The 15601-nt window shown below is 36.3% G+C and overlaps 1 protein-coding gene across 1 annotated transcript in view; it reads left to right on the top strand.

The window, feature by feature from the left end:
- RNF17 (ring finger protein 17) overlaps nucleotides 1–15601 on the top strand; it is a 53220-nt gene that overhangs the window by 20049 nt on the left and 17570 nt on the right. The window contains exons 14-24 of the mRNA XM_087757440.1: nucleotides 854–1015; nucleotides 1941–2130; nucleotides 2575–2740; nucleotides 4223–4413; nucleotides 5473–5611; nucleotides 6094–6247; nucleotides 6971–7086; nucleotides 9468–9588; nucleotides 10299–10413; nucleotides 13718–13939; nucleotides 14909–15059. Coding sequence (XP_087613566.1) covers nucleotides 854–1015; nucleotides 1941–2130; nucleotides 2575–2740; nucleotides 4223–4413; nucleotides 5473–5611; nucleotides 6094–6247; nucleotides 6971–7086; nucleotides 9468–9588; nucleotides 10299–10413; nucleotides 13718–13939; nucleotides 14909–15059 — 1727 coding nt within the window. The remainder of the gene's footprint in view (nucleotides 1–853; nucleotides 1016–1940; nucleotides 2131–2574; nucleotides 2741–4222; nucleotides 4414–5472; nucleotides 5612–6093; nucleotides 6248–6970; nucleotides 7087–9467; nucleotides 9589–10298; nucleotides 10414–13717; nucleotides 13940–14908; nucleotides 15060–15601) is intronic.

Raw genomic sequence — 15601 nt, 5'->3', positions numbered from 1 at the left:
TGTTCTGGACACTGCATTTCCTAAACTTCCAAGTCACAGTCCTGCATCCACGCTCAGAATGTTTCAAATGCCACATTGTTTGTACCATCTTTTGCCCACGATCAGTTGTAGTTCAGAGATGGGCACAGAGATGGCAGTGCTCTAGGATGCTGCAAATCTGTCTGCTGTGCCCTGATCAGTCATGCAGGTGACACTGGATCTAGATGATGCTGTCCACTCTTTGCAGGAAGTTTTGTGGTGTAAAATACTCTTGTAGGAATTGAGTTGCTGGGCTTCTAAAACCTTCTGACCCATCCACCACATTTGATGAGTAGCTTCAGAAAGAGAAACCTGCATTTTGGATCCCAAGTCAAGGGAGGTGCTTGCAGTACAAAGGATTTGGATGCTTAGTCAGAAGTACTCTTACATAGGGTCATCTCTTGGCTAGCTCTAGGCCATTCTTGATCTTCATGCATTATCACTGAATAACTGTACAAAAGTGCGTAGCATACCTGTTTTTAAAGGTAGGAGTCTCAATCTCTCTAATTTGCTTTCTTAGAAGCTTCCTATTCCTCTGTTAAATAGAGGGAATAAAAACTCTGAATTACCTGCTTAAATTCAGGATACCACCTCGTAAGCAGTGAGACAGCCTTTTGTTTTCCAGAGTAGCATAAGGGAGGTAGTTCAAAAGAGCGGATTTAATCAGAAAGCAAACACGGTAACTAGTTTGAAACAAGTGTGAGCAGATTTGTCAGATTAAAAGCTATTTGAGGGAATGTTATGATTAATGCAACATAAACATAATCACCTGTCTAATAATATCTGTTGGAGTCACTTAGAGACTGTTTGATAATCTGTTTTATGTCTTACTTAGGTTTGACAGAACTAGTGTTTGTAAGCCATGTTATAAATCCATGCCACTTCTATATTCGGAGATACTCACAGAAGAAAGAAGCAGCGGTTTTGGAGAAGAAATTGAAAAACTTTTGTTGTAGTAAGAGTTCGTATCTCTGGCCTTCAGATGCTTTGGAACTAGGTAAATTACTAATTTCTAAAGGTCTGCATTAGCTTAAAATACTATCTCGCAGTGTGTCTTCCTTAGTATAATAATCTTTTTTTTTACTCTTCCCCCCTACCCTTTACATCGTAAAGTGGTCCTTATATGTTCTGGAATCTACAGTTCTTTTCAGGAAACATTGTACACATTGTTTGGTAAAGTAGGCTTTTATTAAATCACTTAAACAAAAACAGAAGTAAAAAAAGACTCTGCAATTCTTCTCAACCTCAACAGATTGAGTGGTTAGAGTAACAAGCAGTTGAAACGCCTGGCTGTAAACTTAATGTTTTCCAACATTAGGTGGTAATTGTTAACTGATATTTTTTTCAGTATACTGATTTTAATGACTAGTCTAGTTCTTTCATTACTTGAGTAAATCAGCTTTCTCTCATGCAAGCAATATTCCCTTCAAGTGGATAGATGATTTTTTTTTTTAAAGTTCACTAACTGTATAGAAACCATTCTGGAATTAAAAATGAAAGACAATAATACATTGCTAAATCATGAAAATTATTTTCTAGCCCACATGTTGATAATGTTACTCGCTTCTAGAAGGTGTTTAGAAAACTGATAAAAAGTACGTAATAGCCCTCAACTTCAGTCGTTTCTTTGCACTTAACTAAGAGGTATAGGAAGTTTGCCAGAAACTACGTCTTAATACAAGCCAAACACCTCCTAGCCTTACAGACATTGTGTAAATGAATGTGGGGAGAAAACTTGTGGTGGCTATCGAGACAAGGTTTTTAATGTCTTTGTGTCTTTATTTTAGCAGTAGCACTCTTACTACCTGTGTGGAAGATAGGCAACAATGGAACATTATGCAGAACTGTAATAATACTTCCAGTGTAAAATATCTACAAGTACTGAATTCAGTCTTTCTCTTTTTTTATTTGTTTCTGTATAGGTGCTAGAACTTTTATTAAGAGTAAGGAAACTGGAATGTGGTGCCGTGGAACTATCACTGAATTAATTCCCCTAAGAAGTAAAAATGAGAGGAAGCCTTGTGGTCCAATAAGATACAAAGTTTGTGATATTGCACTGCTGGAAGTATTCCTGATTGATTTTGGGAGCTCTGTAGTTCTAATTTACTCAGGGTATGTTTACAGAGAGGTTTTTGTCTGCAATTGTCCTTGACTATTGTTACTCAAGAGGATCTTTATTAAGAAACAAGTCCTCCATCAGCTTCACACAACCAGATAACCAGATATCCAAATGACGCTAATGTTCTGTACATAGGTATTTCTCACAGAAAAAGTGGCAGTGTATGTAAGTGCACAAGTATACAAGCCTTCACATGTTAAAATATTTAACTTAGACTTACATTGCAAAAGAGAACACGTGAGTCCTCAGTGTTTAAAAAAAAAAAATGCATTTCATTGAGACTTTCTAGTTTTGTTTCATTGAGATGACATTATGCCAATTATTGCAATAATGACCTTTATTTTAAGTCTAGGGTTTGGGTTTGAGGGTTCTTTGGTGGTGGGGGTTTTTTTGCTTTTCTTTTAAGCTAGCATTGCTTTTATTCCCATTGACAATAGATACGTTCCCACTGAAAGGCCCAAACCTGCTACTCTGCAAGCTGTTGAAACAGATGACATTTGTTTGTTTGTAAGGAAGCCTGATCAGCATATTGAGGCAGAACTTGCAGCTGTTCCTCCTTTAGCAGTACGGTGTTCATTGAAGGATGTTGTTCCCAAAAATGCAGTAAGTAAAAGCTGTTTGTGCTATTTCAGGTGATTTTTTCCTTCCTAAGATTTATGTTAAAGAACTTAAATACATAATTTACAATGATCTTATTCCAGTATAAACAGAAGGAAACCTGAGAGGAGTACAGGGTATATTTTATTTAAAAAAAAAAAGTTAAATCATCTCTTGTAAAAAGATGAGTTGCATTGCTTTCATTGGAAAGGAAACAAGAGCTTATAGCAGTCTGTGTTAAAAATCCTCCTGGTTTACGAATACATATTTCAGGCTTAAATCTCACTACTCTTACTCTAGACATGTTCTTTTGTCAAATTTAAAAACAAATTGCAGAACTGATATTCTTATTTCGTGGCTGTCTGATAACTTCATGCAAGTAGTAACTTTCAAAAATCAACCAGACAGAGAAGAAATGGCTTCAGAATTTTTAAGACAATCTTTTCAGGGATTGTTCTTTGTTATTTAATTTTTTTTTGCCACATATTGCAAAGTGTTATTTATTCTCTTTCAGTATAACAGCAAATAAATCACTCTCTGCCTTTATTCCCTTAGAAAAAGGACATACAACATTATTTTCTTCAATATTCACTTATTTATTAGGCTTTATTTTTGCCACGTTCACAAGGGAATGAACTATGTCCAATGCAGCTGTGCATTTCTGACAGTATAACTGCTGGTTGGTTTGGGGGTTTTTTTAGCAGTCTGATGTTGTCTGAAACAGCTTTAAATAGGAAAGATCTGGAACAATTTTCACAGCTGTGGGTAAAATGCCTTCCTTGTATGTGCTTTCATTTTTTTCACACCTAAAAGGCACAAATTTGCAGTATCAAAAGAGAAATGCATTAACTTGATCCAAGAGAAATAAATTCAGACAGGGTTTTTCAAGGTAAATAAAACATCAAGAAGGATGTTGTGGAGAGGAAAAGTGTGTAAATTGACCAAACTATGTTGTACATTTGTATAAAGACACAAAAAGATAAGAATAAACTTTGAAACGAATTGGGATAGCAGAAATGTAAGTCATGAGATGAAACAGTGTATGACAATTCTGGTTTATCCATCAGAACAATCAGAGGGGATGAAATCTTGAATCTTTAAAAGAAACATGGTGGAAACTGCAGTCCTTTGATCTGACTCAGTTTTATACAGTTAAAAACACTTATAAATCCATCATAGAAGAATACTGTTTAGTGCTGCCCTGGCTATGGACTAGATAGTCTAACAGTGTGTTCAGCATTTCACCTGTTCAGATGTGTCTGTGCTCCCTTCCTTGCTTTTATTTTTATTTTATTTTTATTTTATTTTTATTTTATTTTTATTTTATTTTTAATTTTTTTTATTTTTATTTTATTTTTATTTTTATTTTATTTTTATTTTTATTTTATTTTTTTTTTATTTATTTATTTTATTTTTAATTATAAGTTATGGGTTTTGTTTTAACATTCTCTTACATCTTCAGTAACTTTTTCTTTCTTCCTAACACAGAGTGAAGGCTGGGGAGAGGAAGCAAGGAAAAAATTTTTAGGAATGGTAAATAATAAAATTGTTTTAATGACAATATTTAGAGAAGAGGATGGTGTTCTCATTGTGGATTTGAAAAAACCTCCATTTAATAAAATAAGCAATAACATGCCAGTGTCTCTCAAGGATGCATTAGTTTTTTTAGACTTGGCAAGGTATGTGTTTTCCTTTAGTTTATGCTCTTATGCCATAAATGATAACAGCATAATTCTTATAAATTGAAGTTTACCAAGCAAGTTGTTTCTGAGTGTTTGATATATTAATGTGTGATGTATTAATCTTCAGCAATATCTGTTGATTTCCTGTTTTCCACCTTCACTAATCAGCACTGTGGCATACTCATTTGCACTAGGGCTTTATTTGGATAATGAACTTTATTTTAGAAAATGACAAAATGTAAATTTCTGTACAAGTATGAGTAACAAGGGGGTTGAAGGGAAAAGCCCTTAGTGTCCACCAAGGACAGAAAAACATACAGAAGTCAGCCTTTTATCTCTTTGGTTTGGCTGGTAGGCAGTAACAGGCCAGTCAGCACATCTGAACCAGCCACGTCACGTGATGCATACAGCACAACGATAGGCACAAGGGGGAGCTTGATATTGGCATTAGGACGGAGGAGAGCTGCTTTGGAGGGACCAGTGGAAGAGGCAGGAGATAGAGAACAACGTGAGCATTTTGGTGTTTGGGGACAGCGGTACGCCATGCAAATCTGTAGGATACTATAGTTCGTTTTGCTGCACACAGAGAAAGGTCTTTGTTTATATTTGAGCGTAACTAGTTATGGTGGTGAGAACAGTGGGAGATAATTTTTTACTGCATCTGTGTTCCTCAGGTAATTGCTTTTTCTCATAAGTGAGGAAAAGGAAATCTCAAAGAAAATGGTTTTGCCAGTGTAGTGAATTCTAGCCTTTTACTGTATTTTTTTAACAATTTAAGTGTATGCTACTGCATCCCAAGTAACAAAATCTTTTTAGGAGGCAGCTGCCGTATATTGTTCTTCATATGTTACATTTGTGACAGGAGAAGGATTAGAGAGAATTGGCTGCACCAACTGCAAGAAGGAAAGTTCAAGCTATTCATACAAACATGAATCAAGTTATTTTTATAAGACCATTTTGCATTTTTTATGGGAAACTTGACATTTGAATATAAAAGGATTCCTTCTCAGTGAATTTTGACAGAATTTATTCAAAATTTCATTTTGTTTACCTTAGGTTTAGATCACAGCTTCCCAGTCAGTTAGAAAATAATACCGTTTTGCAATATAGTCCACCTAAGATTCCACAAGAAAGAGAAGAAGTCTCTGTTGTAGTTTGCCACATTAATAGTCCAAGTGATTTCTATCTCCAGTTGGTAAGTTTAGAAATAAGGTCTGTTTAAATAAAACTAAAAAAACTTTTTAATGTTGAGCTACTTGTCGTCCACATTAAATAAGCTACAATTTCCATTAATTTCTGTCACTTGTTACCAGTTTTAGGATTCCTAGAATTAACAGATGAGATTAATTCCTACAATCCTAGATTAATCCTAGATTAATTCCAGGAATTCTTAGAATTCCAGAAAGTTAACATTTTTTTTGTCAGTTTCGTTACATGGTTAATTCCTATGTGGGTATGTAGTGTTTTACTGTTTAGAGTGATGATTGAACAGGGCAATATTCAACAAATGTTAGGCTCTTTAATTCACTTCATGTATTCATAACCACTGTTTAATGGGGGGGGGGGGGGCTAGGAAGTACACTACTAGAAATAATGTCTCTTGAAAGAGCAAAAATGCCATTTTTAAAAAAATAAGAACATCTGGGGTGTATGTATGTTTTGTTTTTCTTACTTTAGGGAGATAGCCTGGATTCCTCAGCTCTTCCAAAGAAAATTCAGGAGGTATATAAACACGAGTATGGGAAAAACTTTGAAATTGTCTGCCCGGTTGAAGGCCAAGCCTGTATTGCAAAACAGAAAGATGGAAATTGGTACAGAGCACAGATTATAGGTGAAGTATTGATTTTTTCACTCTAATGCTAGGTTGCAAAATCAGATGTGGTACTAGATCAGAGTCACACACTGGATATGAATAGTAGCAAACAGACATTATTTTTACTAGGCATTCTTATACTAACAGGTCAGTTCATAAAGTCAGTAGCACTAATTCATGTTATATTCTTTTGCTATTAGTGGAGTGTTTTATACATCTATTTTTTTTTTTTAAATAAAGAGAAGTAGTATACTTCATTTTCTATATATTACTGAAATTATATTATACAGTTATTTTAAATAATGTTTCACTTACTATTACAGTTTGAACTACAAATTTGTCTATTGTAGCCAACTGCTGAGTGTGACTAGTGTGGGTTAATAATTTCCCGTAGTAATTCTGAAGGGGATGGAAGGTGTACTTGGGCTGACCTCTGTGTTGCCTGTATGGGCAGTGTAGCGTGCCTGTATGCTGACATGTCTACTTGGCATGTATTTAATGTGCCAGTGTCTCATAAAGTGATTAGGTGGAAGGGGACCAAAATGCTAACTGTCATTTCAGGAACCTAAAAGAGCTGGCTCTTAAAGAATATAGTTTTTGAATTGGGTTATAGAACATTTGAAAATGTGGTATTTTATGATTGTATGGTGCAAATGTGGATTTTGCTCTGAAATTCTGGTGCTTTAACCTGTAACAGATATTCATTTTTTATTTTAATAACTTGGGTTGTTTTTCTTGAAGGGCTGCCAAGTCGTCAAGAAGTTATGGTAAAATATGTTGACTTTGGCAACGTTGCTAACGTAACTCTTAAAGACATACGCAGGGTAAAAAAGGAGTTTCTGAGCTTTCCAGAAAAGGTAAATTAGTGCTTGCCTGGATTAAATACTCAAAATTAATAGAATCTCAGTGGGTGGAAGGGGAAAGAGAGGGTTATTAACATTCTGAAGTAAATAAAATGTTAAGCAAGTTCCTTTTCACAAGAGTTTATGATGTGACTTATTTAATATGTTTTGGGTGCACATTGAAAACTCTTAATTTTTTTATATCATTCAGTTTTAAATGAAATCTAATGTTACCTTGCAGTGAGGAGGTATGTATATACATTGTGTGTGTGTTTAATTCAAGTACCTTTTACTCCATACTAAGCTGAATTAATTTTTACATTTCTTCATTTTCAAATGATGATCTAATGATGGTCTTTTTTAAAAATTATATTTTTGTTTGGTTTATGGCATTTAAAGTTTGGTATTTTCCTAACTTTAGGTATTGTAGGAGTTTCCCCCTTCTGACAAGGAGAAAAACTGAGTGGGAAAGGAAATGGCAAAGTATTTCTGTCAAATAAAAAACGCACATAAGTAGAAAATAATTCTTTTTCTTCAGCTGTTCATTTGATAGTTCTGGTTGCCAACCATAATTATGCTAAACTTTAAAGCTTCATATGTTGATAGGGGTTTTTGAACCAGTTGTAGGCAGCAGAAGTAGTGATTTTTGTAACTAAGGTTGACCAGCATCTTTTACTGAAAATAGGATTTAATTGTTTATATTTTGAGCAGATGTTTCTGGGAAAAGTTTCAGTCAAAATAATTGAGCCTTTTTTAAAAGCAAGGGAGAGGAAGCATTCTGAAAATGGCAAAATGTTCTTGCAGTGCGATGTCTTAATGCTTCAGATCAGAGCGGCTAATGAATAAGGGTGTTGGGATTTTTGCTGTATGTTATCCCATCATTCCAACTGATTGCTTGTTATTGACCAAATCTAAATCCTCAGAAAAATCCTTTCAGTTTGTCAGCTCTTGAGCACATGCTACTAGGCCTCCTCACTTTGAACATAAAGGAGAAGGGGCTGAAGAGTTAAGGATACAGATGAGTATATCACCACCAGAGAATGGTCTAAAAAAACTTAAACCCATCAGTTATTCTCAAATGTCAGTATTCTTATGCCATGTATAGGTTACAGTGAAACACTCTGGCAAGGTATTTACACTTGAATTTTATGTAAGAAATAACAACTTCCTGTTGCCATTAGTTTTAATGCGAGTAATAGAAAGATCAGCAGGCTTGAATCTGCTTATGTGTTGCTATGGTTTCAAATGTTTTCTATTTAAAAAAAAAATTTAAGGATTTAAAATTCTTTGAAACGTGAACACAAGATTGCAAAATGAAGCATTCAGAAGGTAAGAGTATCAGAAGTGAGGTTGCTTGTGCAGGTCTGTCCTGTTGCATTTAAGCATTGGTAAGTCTTCACACGTGATCACATATTGCATTACCTCAAATGTAGGTTGGTTGGTTGAGATTTGAATTGGGCTGTTGCAAGAGAAGTCAAACTTTTTTCAGCCCATTAATATAGTTTGCAGGCATTTTGGTGGACTTGGGTGGTGCAGAAATCTTGGCCAAGACTGGAATGAGTAGTGCTTAATGTAGTGTTGGTTTTGTCATCCACAACCCTTTCTTTTAATGGTTATTTAACCTGTCAGTCAGTCTTATTTTCATCTTCCTGACTGCCCATATCCTAAGACTATCTGCACAAAACATTCTTATTTCTATTGTCTTTATTTCCTTTCTCTCCCTTTTCCCCCACCTATGTTACTCTCCTTCTGGTGCAATAAACAAGAAGGAGGAAACAATAACTCACAGTTAATTTAAAATTGAGCCATAGCGTAGCCACCAAAGTTTGCAATAAAGTTGCTAAACAAAAATTCTTTTAATCAAAGTACTTAGTCTCATCTGATTTCCTGCATGTCTCTCTTTTTATGTCTCCTAATTAATACCTTTCAAACATCTGGCAGGAATTTTCTGACATAGGTATTGTGGTACTCTGGTGTCTCTGTGTTTAGCCCTTCAGACTTCTGCAGTGGTATAGTCGTATTAATCTTAGATGCTTTGAGTCTGGGTTATTACATCACAATAAGCAAAACAGGATGAAGGCTTTCTTTGTCACCTTTCTGCAGTAATCTTTCCTGATCTCTGCAGCTGATTGTATGCCTAACCATAAAGGGAGGCAAGGAGAAGTAAGCCCTTTCTATTTCAGCAAGAATGTATCTGAATTTGAGGTTCATGCTCAGCTGCTGGCAGGGAGAGGGGATCATTTTGAATCAAATCAAACAATGGTAATGTGGAACCAGAAGCCAAGGTCATGCTGTCTTGCTGTCCTGCATGAGTGCAAAGTAAAGGCTGCGATTTGGCTGTAAATGAGGTGGTCTTGATACGTGATGGTGGATACATAATTTGAGTTATTCTTTAGGCAATCAGGTGCAGGCTGGCTTGCATTGAGCCTTACAAAGGGGCAAATGAGTGGAACGGAAGAGCCAAGGAGAGATTTGAAGAAATGACTGAAGATAAACTTCTGCTGTGTTCAGTTGTTGGTAAGTTATCAAGAGTGTATTAATTTATATTTAAATATTATTAAAGTAACTCAAATGTAGAAATATGCACTTTCATATTTCAAACAGTATTTATTTGAAATGCTTATGTTCATACTTGAGACAGGTAGCCTGGAGTGAGAATATGTAAACATGAACTAATTCGAGGAGACATAACAGATACAACTTCTGACAAAAGCTCTGTTTATGTCTTCTCTTACAGACCACACCAGCATTATGTGATATAAATATTCTGGTTTATTAAGATGGGCTTGTTTCCAAAAGCAGTAGCTATCCTTGACTCTTCCTGACTTTATTGGTAGCTGGGAATGTGATGGTTGCTGCTCTAAAATGTCATGCAAAAAAAACCATATATGCCTTAGTATGATTTTTCTCAATACCATTTATTGTTAATATGCGGCTAGTTATTTTTCAGCACTTGTGGAATCATGGCTTGGAAGTCATCTAATAAATAAAATTACATGTAGCAGTTGGTTTCTTTGTACAAAAATATTTTTTAATTGTTGGTGTATTTTAAGTTAATTTTATAGATATGTGCAAAACTAAGCCTCCCAGAATCAATTATTTTATAAATCAAATGTAATTTTACACAATTCTGTCTCTTAGTACCATTTGCCATGTCTGCAAAACCATAAATAGGCTTTATACTGTCATTGATTAGCACTAATTATGTTTATATTATTCATTCACAGAAATTTTAGATAATAACTTCCTATCTATTGAACTCTTTGACTCTTCTGTTCATGGAAGAAGCTTTAGTATTAACTGCCAGCTAGTTAAAGAAGACCTAGCATCCTACATACCCAGGTAAATACACTGTGCATAACTCGAAGTATTTAAAAATACTGAATTTGTGTAACAAGATCACTGGCTTTAGTATGTTACCTCCAGTGGCTCGAATTTACCACATTTGTGATAAATTCATTACAAATCACATTCATCAACTGACATAAGTTACAGAGTGTACCTCTGCAGTTTTGCATTATTGAATTCTCAAACTAAATCTTGACTAACATAATTTATTGAAATTGATTCAAAAGTTAGAGATTTAATGTTTACATCATACTTGTAATGTGCTTAAGTGCCAAATCTTCCCAAACTGGTTATCATTAAGGTTCCCATTCCCCTGTAGTAAGAAAAGAAGTGACACTTTTGTGTGTTTAACGCGTACCTAAGGTAAGTCATCTCTTTGGAAGGTCTGTTACTAGAAAAGAAATACTCAGATAACCAGCTACAGACAGAATAGTTGGGAAGCCAGCTGGGGGAGATGAGGCTGATAAGGAGATAACACTGCTGCATTTAATTTGTTGGCTTTTTAAAAAGATAATCCATGAAAAAGATAATCATGAAAATCTAATTATTCTTTCATTAATAATTTTTGAATACTGATAAAAATAAAAAGATTGTTAAATAGAAAGTTTTGATTCCAAAAGGGAATTCCTGAATTTGTTTTTTTTTTTTCAGGAGGAAGCAAATAAGTGGCTTTTCATCTCTTAGCTCAGAAATATAACTAAACCCTAGTAATACTTTTCTTGTACTAGTCACAATTTTTAATAAGATTTTTGTAAAATTAAGCAGCTTTATTTAAACCTGAACAGCTGAATTGTTTTGTGACTGTCAGTAGGGTAGTTTGTTGTGTTGCAGCTATACTTAGATGCCTGCTTGCGGCTTGCAAACAAGTGGATGTGTTACTTTAATATAAGTTGCTGTGTAACACTGATAACTTCACTGATGTGGATTTTCTGGTTGTTCGCTCACTCCCCCTTCTTAGTTGGCCTGGGAAGAAAATAGGAGAAACAGGAGCCAGAAAACTTATGGGTCAAAATAAAGACAGGGAAATCGCTTTACCAAGTACTGTTGCAGGCAAAACAGGCTTAATTTAACTTAATTGCTAATTAGCATAAATATTTAATTACTGATTCAGGCATTGGGACACAAAAGACAAGCATGTATAGCACCTACCCTGCTCCTTTCCCAGGCTCAACTTCGCTCCGAGCACCTCTCCTCCCTACGCTCGGGTTATGCTCCGTCCCTTCGGTGAGGCAGCGAGCAGTGCAGGGGTTGGGGTCAGGACGCAGCAGTTTCTCCCTGCTGCTCCTTTCTGCTTGCTCTCTTCTTCCTGTGCTCCAGCATGGGCCCTCCATGGGCCTCCGTCCCTTCAGGAGTGTGCCTCTTCCCCCACAAAATACCTTCTACTCTTCTGACCTTGGTGTTCTCTATGTTATTTCTCTGTTCCCTCCTCTCTCTCCCTGGTGTTTTCTGCCCTTCATTAAATTAGAGGTGCCACCAGCTTCACTGACGGGCTCAGCCATGTCCTGGGGAGGGTCTGTTGCAGAAGCGGCTGAAACGGGCTGTGTCTGCCATGGGGCAGCACCTGTCCTCATCTCTCAGAAGTCACCCCTGCAGCCCCTCTCCCCAGCTACCAACACCTTGCCATTTACACCCAGTGCACCTTGTCTTTTAGTTGGAATGATGGGGGGGGGGGGGCAAGATTGTTTTGTGGGGGCTTTGGGGGTTTTTGGCTTGCTTTGTTTTCCAGTGCACTTAGATCTCTTGCCCTCCAGAGCTCGTTTGTCACACTTGCTCACTGAATTTCCCATTTGTGAAGATGGGTGTCTGCAAAAAGGCAAGAGGCTGGTGAATAATTTAATTCTGCTTTACGTCATTAAGAATCGCATTTGGGTTATGATTACTCTTCCATGTTTAATGCTGTTGAGGGATACCCAGGCCAGCTGTAAACTAGTATAAGACAACATAAGCAGGAGAGCACAGCGCTCCATTGAAACTGACTTGCGGACAGGCAAACATCAGTAACCTTACTCTTGCATTGAGATAGGAGCTAGTCTATACAGAATTCCAGAAAGAAACCTTGCAGTCTGAAGTTCATTCTAAATTGATTGGGTTTTCTGATGGATTTGCAATGAAAATGCTATCCTGGAGTTACTAGAGAGGGGGTTGTAAGACACGTGACATGTATTTCACTTGGGAGAACTCTCCGTGGCAGATTGCCTCTGTCCATTTCATTGTTCAGACTAGTTGTACGCAAGGTAAGCATATTTATGAGCCATGGTGTTCATTTCTTTCCTGGTTCTACAAGTTAGCTGTTTTACCCAGCAGTTTCCAAATACCTGCATCAGGAAGGTTTGCATAAATAATTGTGTAGCAGTATGTAGGACATGATTGAATACTTTATGGAATTTTCTCTCTGACAGAGCAGTTTGTTTCCTTCTTGGGAAGGAAAAGACAGGTGGTCAATCTCTGAAAACAGAAAAGAGTTTCTTCCTTGAGGCCAGAAATGGCCAGCAGTTAAACTTCATGCTTGCTCTCTCCTTTAGTCAGTGATGTTTACAAGAAGCCAGTTCTTTTGCATTAAGGGCTTTTTTTTTTTTTCCAAACTGCAATCTCTTGCATCTCTCTCTCTAGTTGGCATAATTGACACAGACTGGTACTAAGCTGGGCTGTGGCTCAAAATACATACCAGCCAACTCTTGATTGCTGTTGGGCTTTATTCTATCCAGTTCACACAATTTAAACAAGTTTTCATCAAGGTATTATCATGACCATACTTCGTTCAGTACTCTACTTAGGAAAGTGCTAGCACCAGTTGTGTTGTATTTGTATCCTCAGGGAATGTTAGAAAGGTAAATGTTTCGCTAATGTTAATATTCTTTACTTCTGAAAGGAATATTTACGCATCTTAGAAGCTGAACATTGCAGCTTTCACTCAGAGGCAACACTGATTTCCAGAAGCACGATACTAGTAATTTGATGTCTTTCAAGCCAGACACAAACATTTATGTTCAACAGCCCATTTGTGTCCGGCTTGCTTTTCTGCTGGCAGCTTATATTGCTTAGTGCTTTCATCTGTCAGTAGAATGTGCAAGAATACCTTCTGAAAGAGAACAAAACTAAGTTACTATCATGAGTGTTTCAGAAGTAGCATTTAGAAATGTTTTTGTCTTTTGTTGGGATTTTTTTCTGCTTTTCTAAGTTTTGTTTTTCTTCACTCTTCATGCTGAATGATTCCTGTCATGTTGAACTGTGATTATTGAGCTCTTTTTCACTTTGTTTAAAATGTGTTTCCATTCTGATTACCTTATGCTCTTCACAGTTACACTGAAAGTACTGCTGTAAGGCCTAATGAAATATGGGATGTTCCTCTAGAAGAAATTCCTGAAACCTCGGAAACTTCAAATCCTATAGATGTGGAATCTGTAGATGAAGGAGATTTCAAATCAGTTTCTAAGAAAGAGCTACAAGTGAGAATTAGTCATGTTGTGTCTCCTAGTAAAATTTTTATACAGTGGCTGTCATCAGAAAGTATACTGAAAAGGTACTAAAATTCAACACAACTTTTCTCAAGTTAAGGCATTCTTATTACAAACTGGTGAAGTATAGTTAGAGCAAATTCTGATTAGGGTTGCATTTGGCACTGGGTACTCTTTTGAATGCTGTTGACTGACGTTGTTTTGTTGAGGAAAGTATAGGAACAGAAGACAGATTGGCACTATGTTGTGGACTATTAAATATTTGTGATTCCAAATTAAGTACGTGATCTAACTCCCTATTTCAAATTGGTTCTAATGTAGTAAGTATTGGGGCCTGATAAATGCAACACTGTCCAGAAGGATTAAATCTTTTGGCTCCTTCTTTTCTCCTCATTCCTCTGTTAGAAATATTGTTAAGTAATACAGATATCATAAGGCATAGAACTTCAATCAAGTTATTTCTTTCAACATGATTCTAATATGCTTTTAGGAAAGCTTGAAGGTATTTTCTAGACATAGTGTATCAACATTCCTTTGGTAGATATTTAGGTAACATTTAGGTAATAATGCGTACTGTTTGAAGACAGTTAAATGGAAATATCATTGCTTAGTGCAAGTTGCTTATTTTCTGCCTCTTATTTCTCCTTTCTTTCATGTTTTTACCTTCTTGCATGTAGCTACCTAGAGTCCTACTGAATTAGTTGTGACACTAAATGAGTACCACGCTCTCAAGTTGTCAAGAGAAAATAGTGCATCTTTCAAATAGTGCTATACAGAAGGATCAGGATCGCTCAGATTAATTCCATTGTTTAAGAAAACATGATAGTTTTACAGAGTTTTAATCAGATTGCATGTGTTTTGAAGCTCCATTTCATGTATTTCTAACATGTCATGAAGAAAAACTACAATACTATGTGTCTGTTAAACAGTTACTAAAACTTTACTGTATGCTATTTAAGCAGTAATGGGCTAAATAAAGCCTTTACTCACTGGATAAAATTTTACCACTAGAAAAGTCTTTTTTTGAATGTTAGTTTACAGGAAAAGATGGCTACCATCTACAAAGAATCCCAGCCGCAGTCTGTGAAGTGGGAAAGTAGTATGCACTGTGCTGTTTACGTACGTGATTTGAAACAGTGGCAAAGAGGTCAAATAAGCAGGATTGTCTCTGAAACAAGTGCAGAGGTAAACCCGTCATAAGAGGGTTCATACTTCTATTTCTAAAGTTTGTAAGCATTCATTGATGAAAATAAAGTCAAATCTTTGTTTCTTACTTCTGCGTTAACATTTTCCTCATGCAGCCTTTTGCTTTTGTTGAGAGTTTAAGTTACATTGTACGTTGCTGCAAATAAGATTACTGTCTCATCAAAGCTCAAATGCCTTTAGCAGGGAAGCTGGTAGTTGAGGAAGGCTCATGAGGTTGACTTTGTGTATGTTTACACTACAGTTTGCCACGTAGCACAGATTCCCAAGCTGTAGCCTGATGGTTTAGCTTGGATTCCAGAAGCTGTGTGAACCTGAGGGTCACATTGATTCAAACTTAATGATCCTTGCTAAAAGATGGAGCCAGCTGAACTGGGTGCAGCACCACAGGAACACCTGTAATCATGCTGTTGCTTGAACCCTAAACTGATGGTGATGCACTGTGCCATGTAGGTGTAACATTTTCCACAGTAACTTCTCACACAGTGCTGCTTTAAACATGAGTTTTGTTGCACTCATTCAAA

Source organism: Nipponia nippon, unplaced genomic scaffold (assembly GCF_047370975.1).
Source record: "Nipponia nippon isolate SJK-2023a ecotype South Korea unplaced genomic scaffold, ASM4737097v1 scaffold_2, whole genome shotgun sequence".
NCBI lineage: Eukaryota > Metazoa > Chordata > Aves > Pelecaniformes > Threskiornithidae > Nipponia > Nipponia nippon.
Note: the sequence above shows the minus strand (reverse complement) of the source record. Positions and strands in the feature narration are given on the sequence as shown.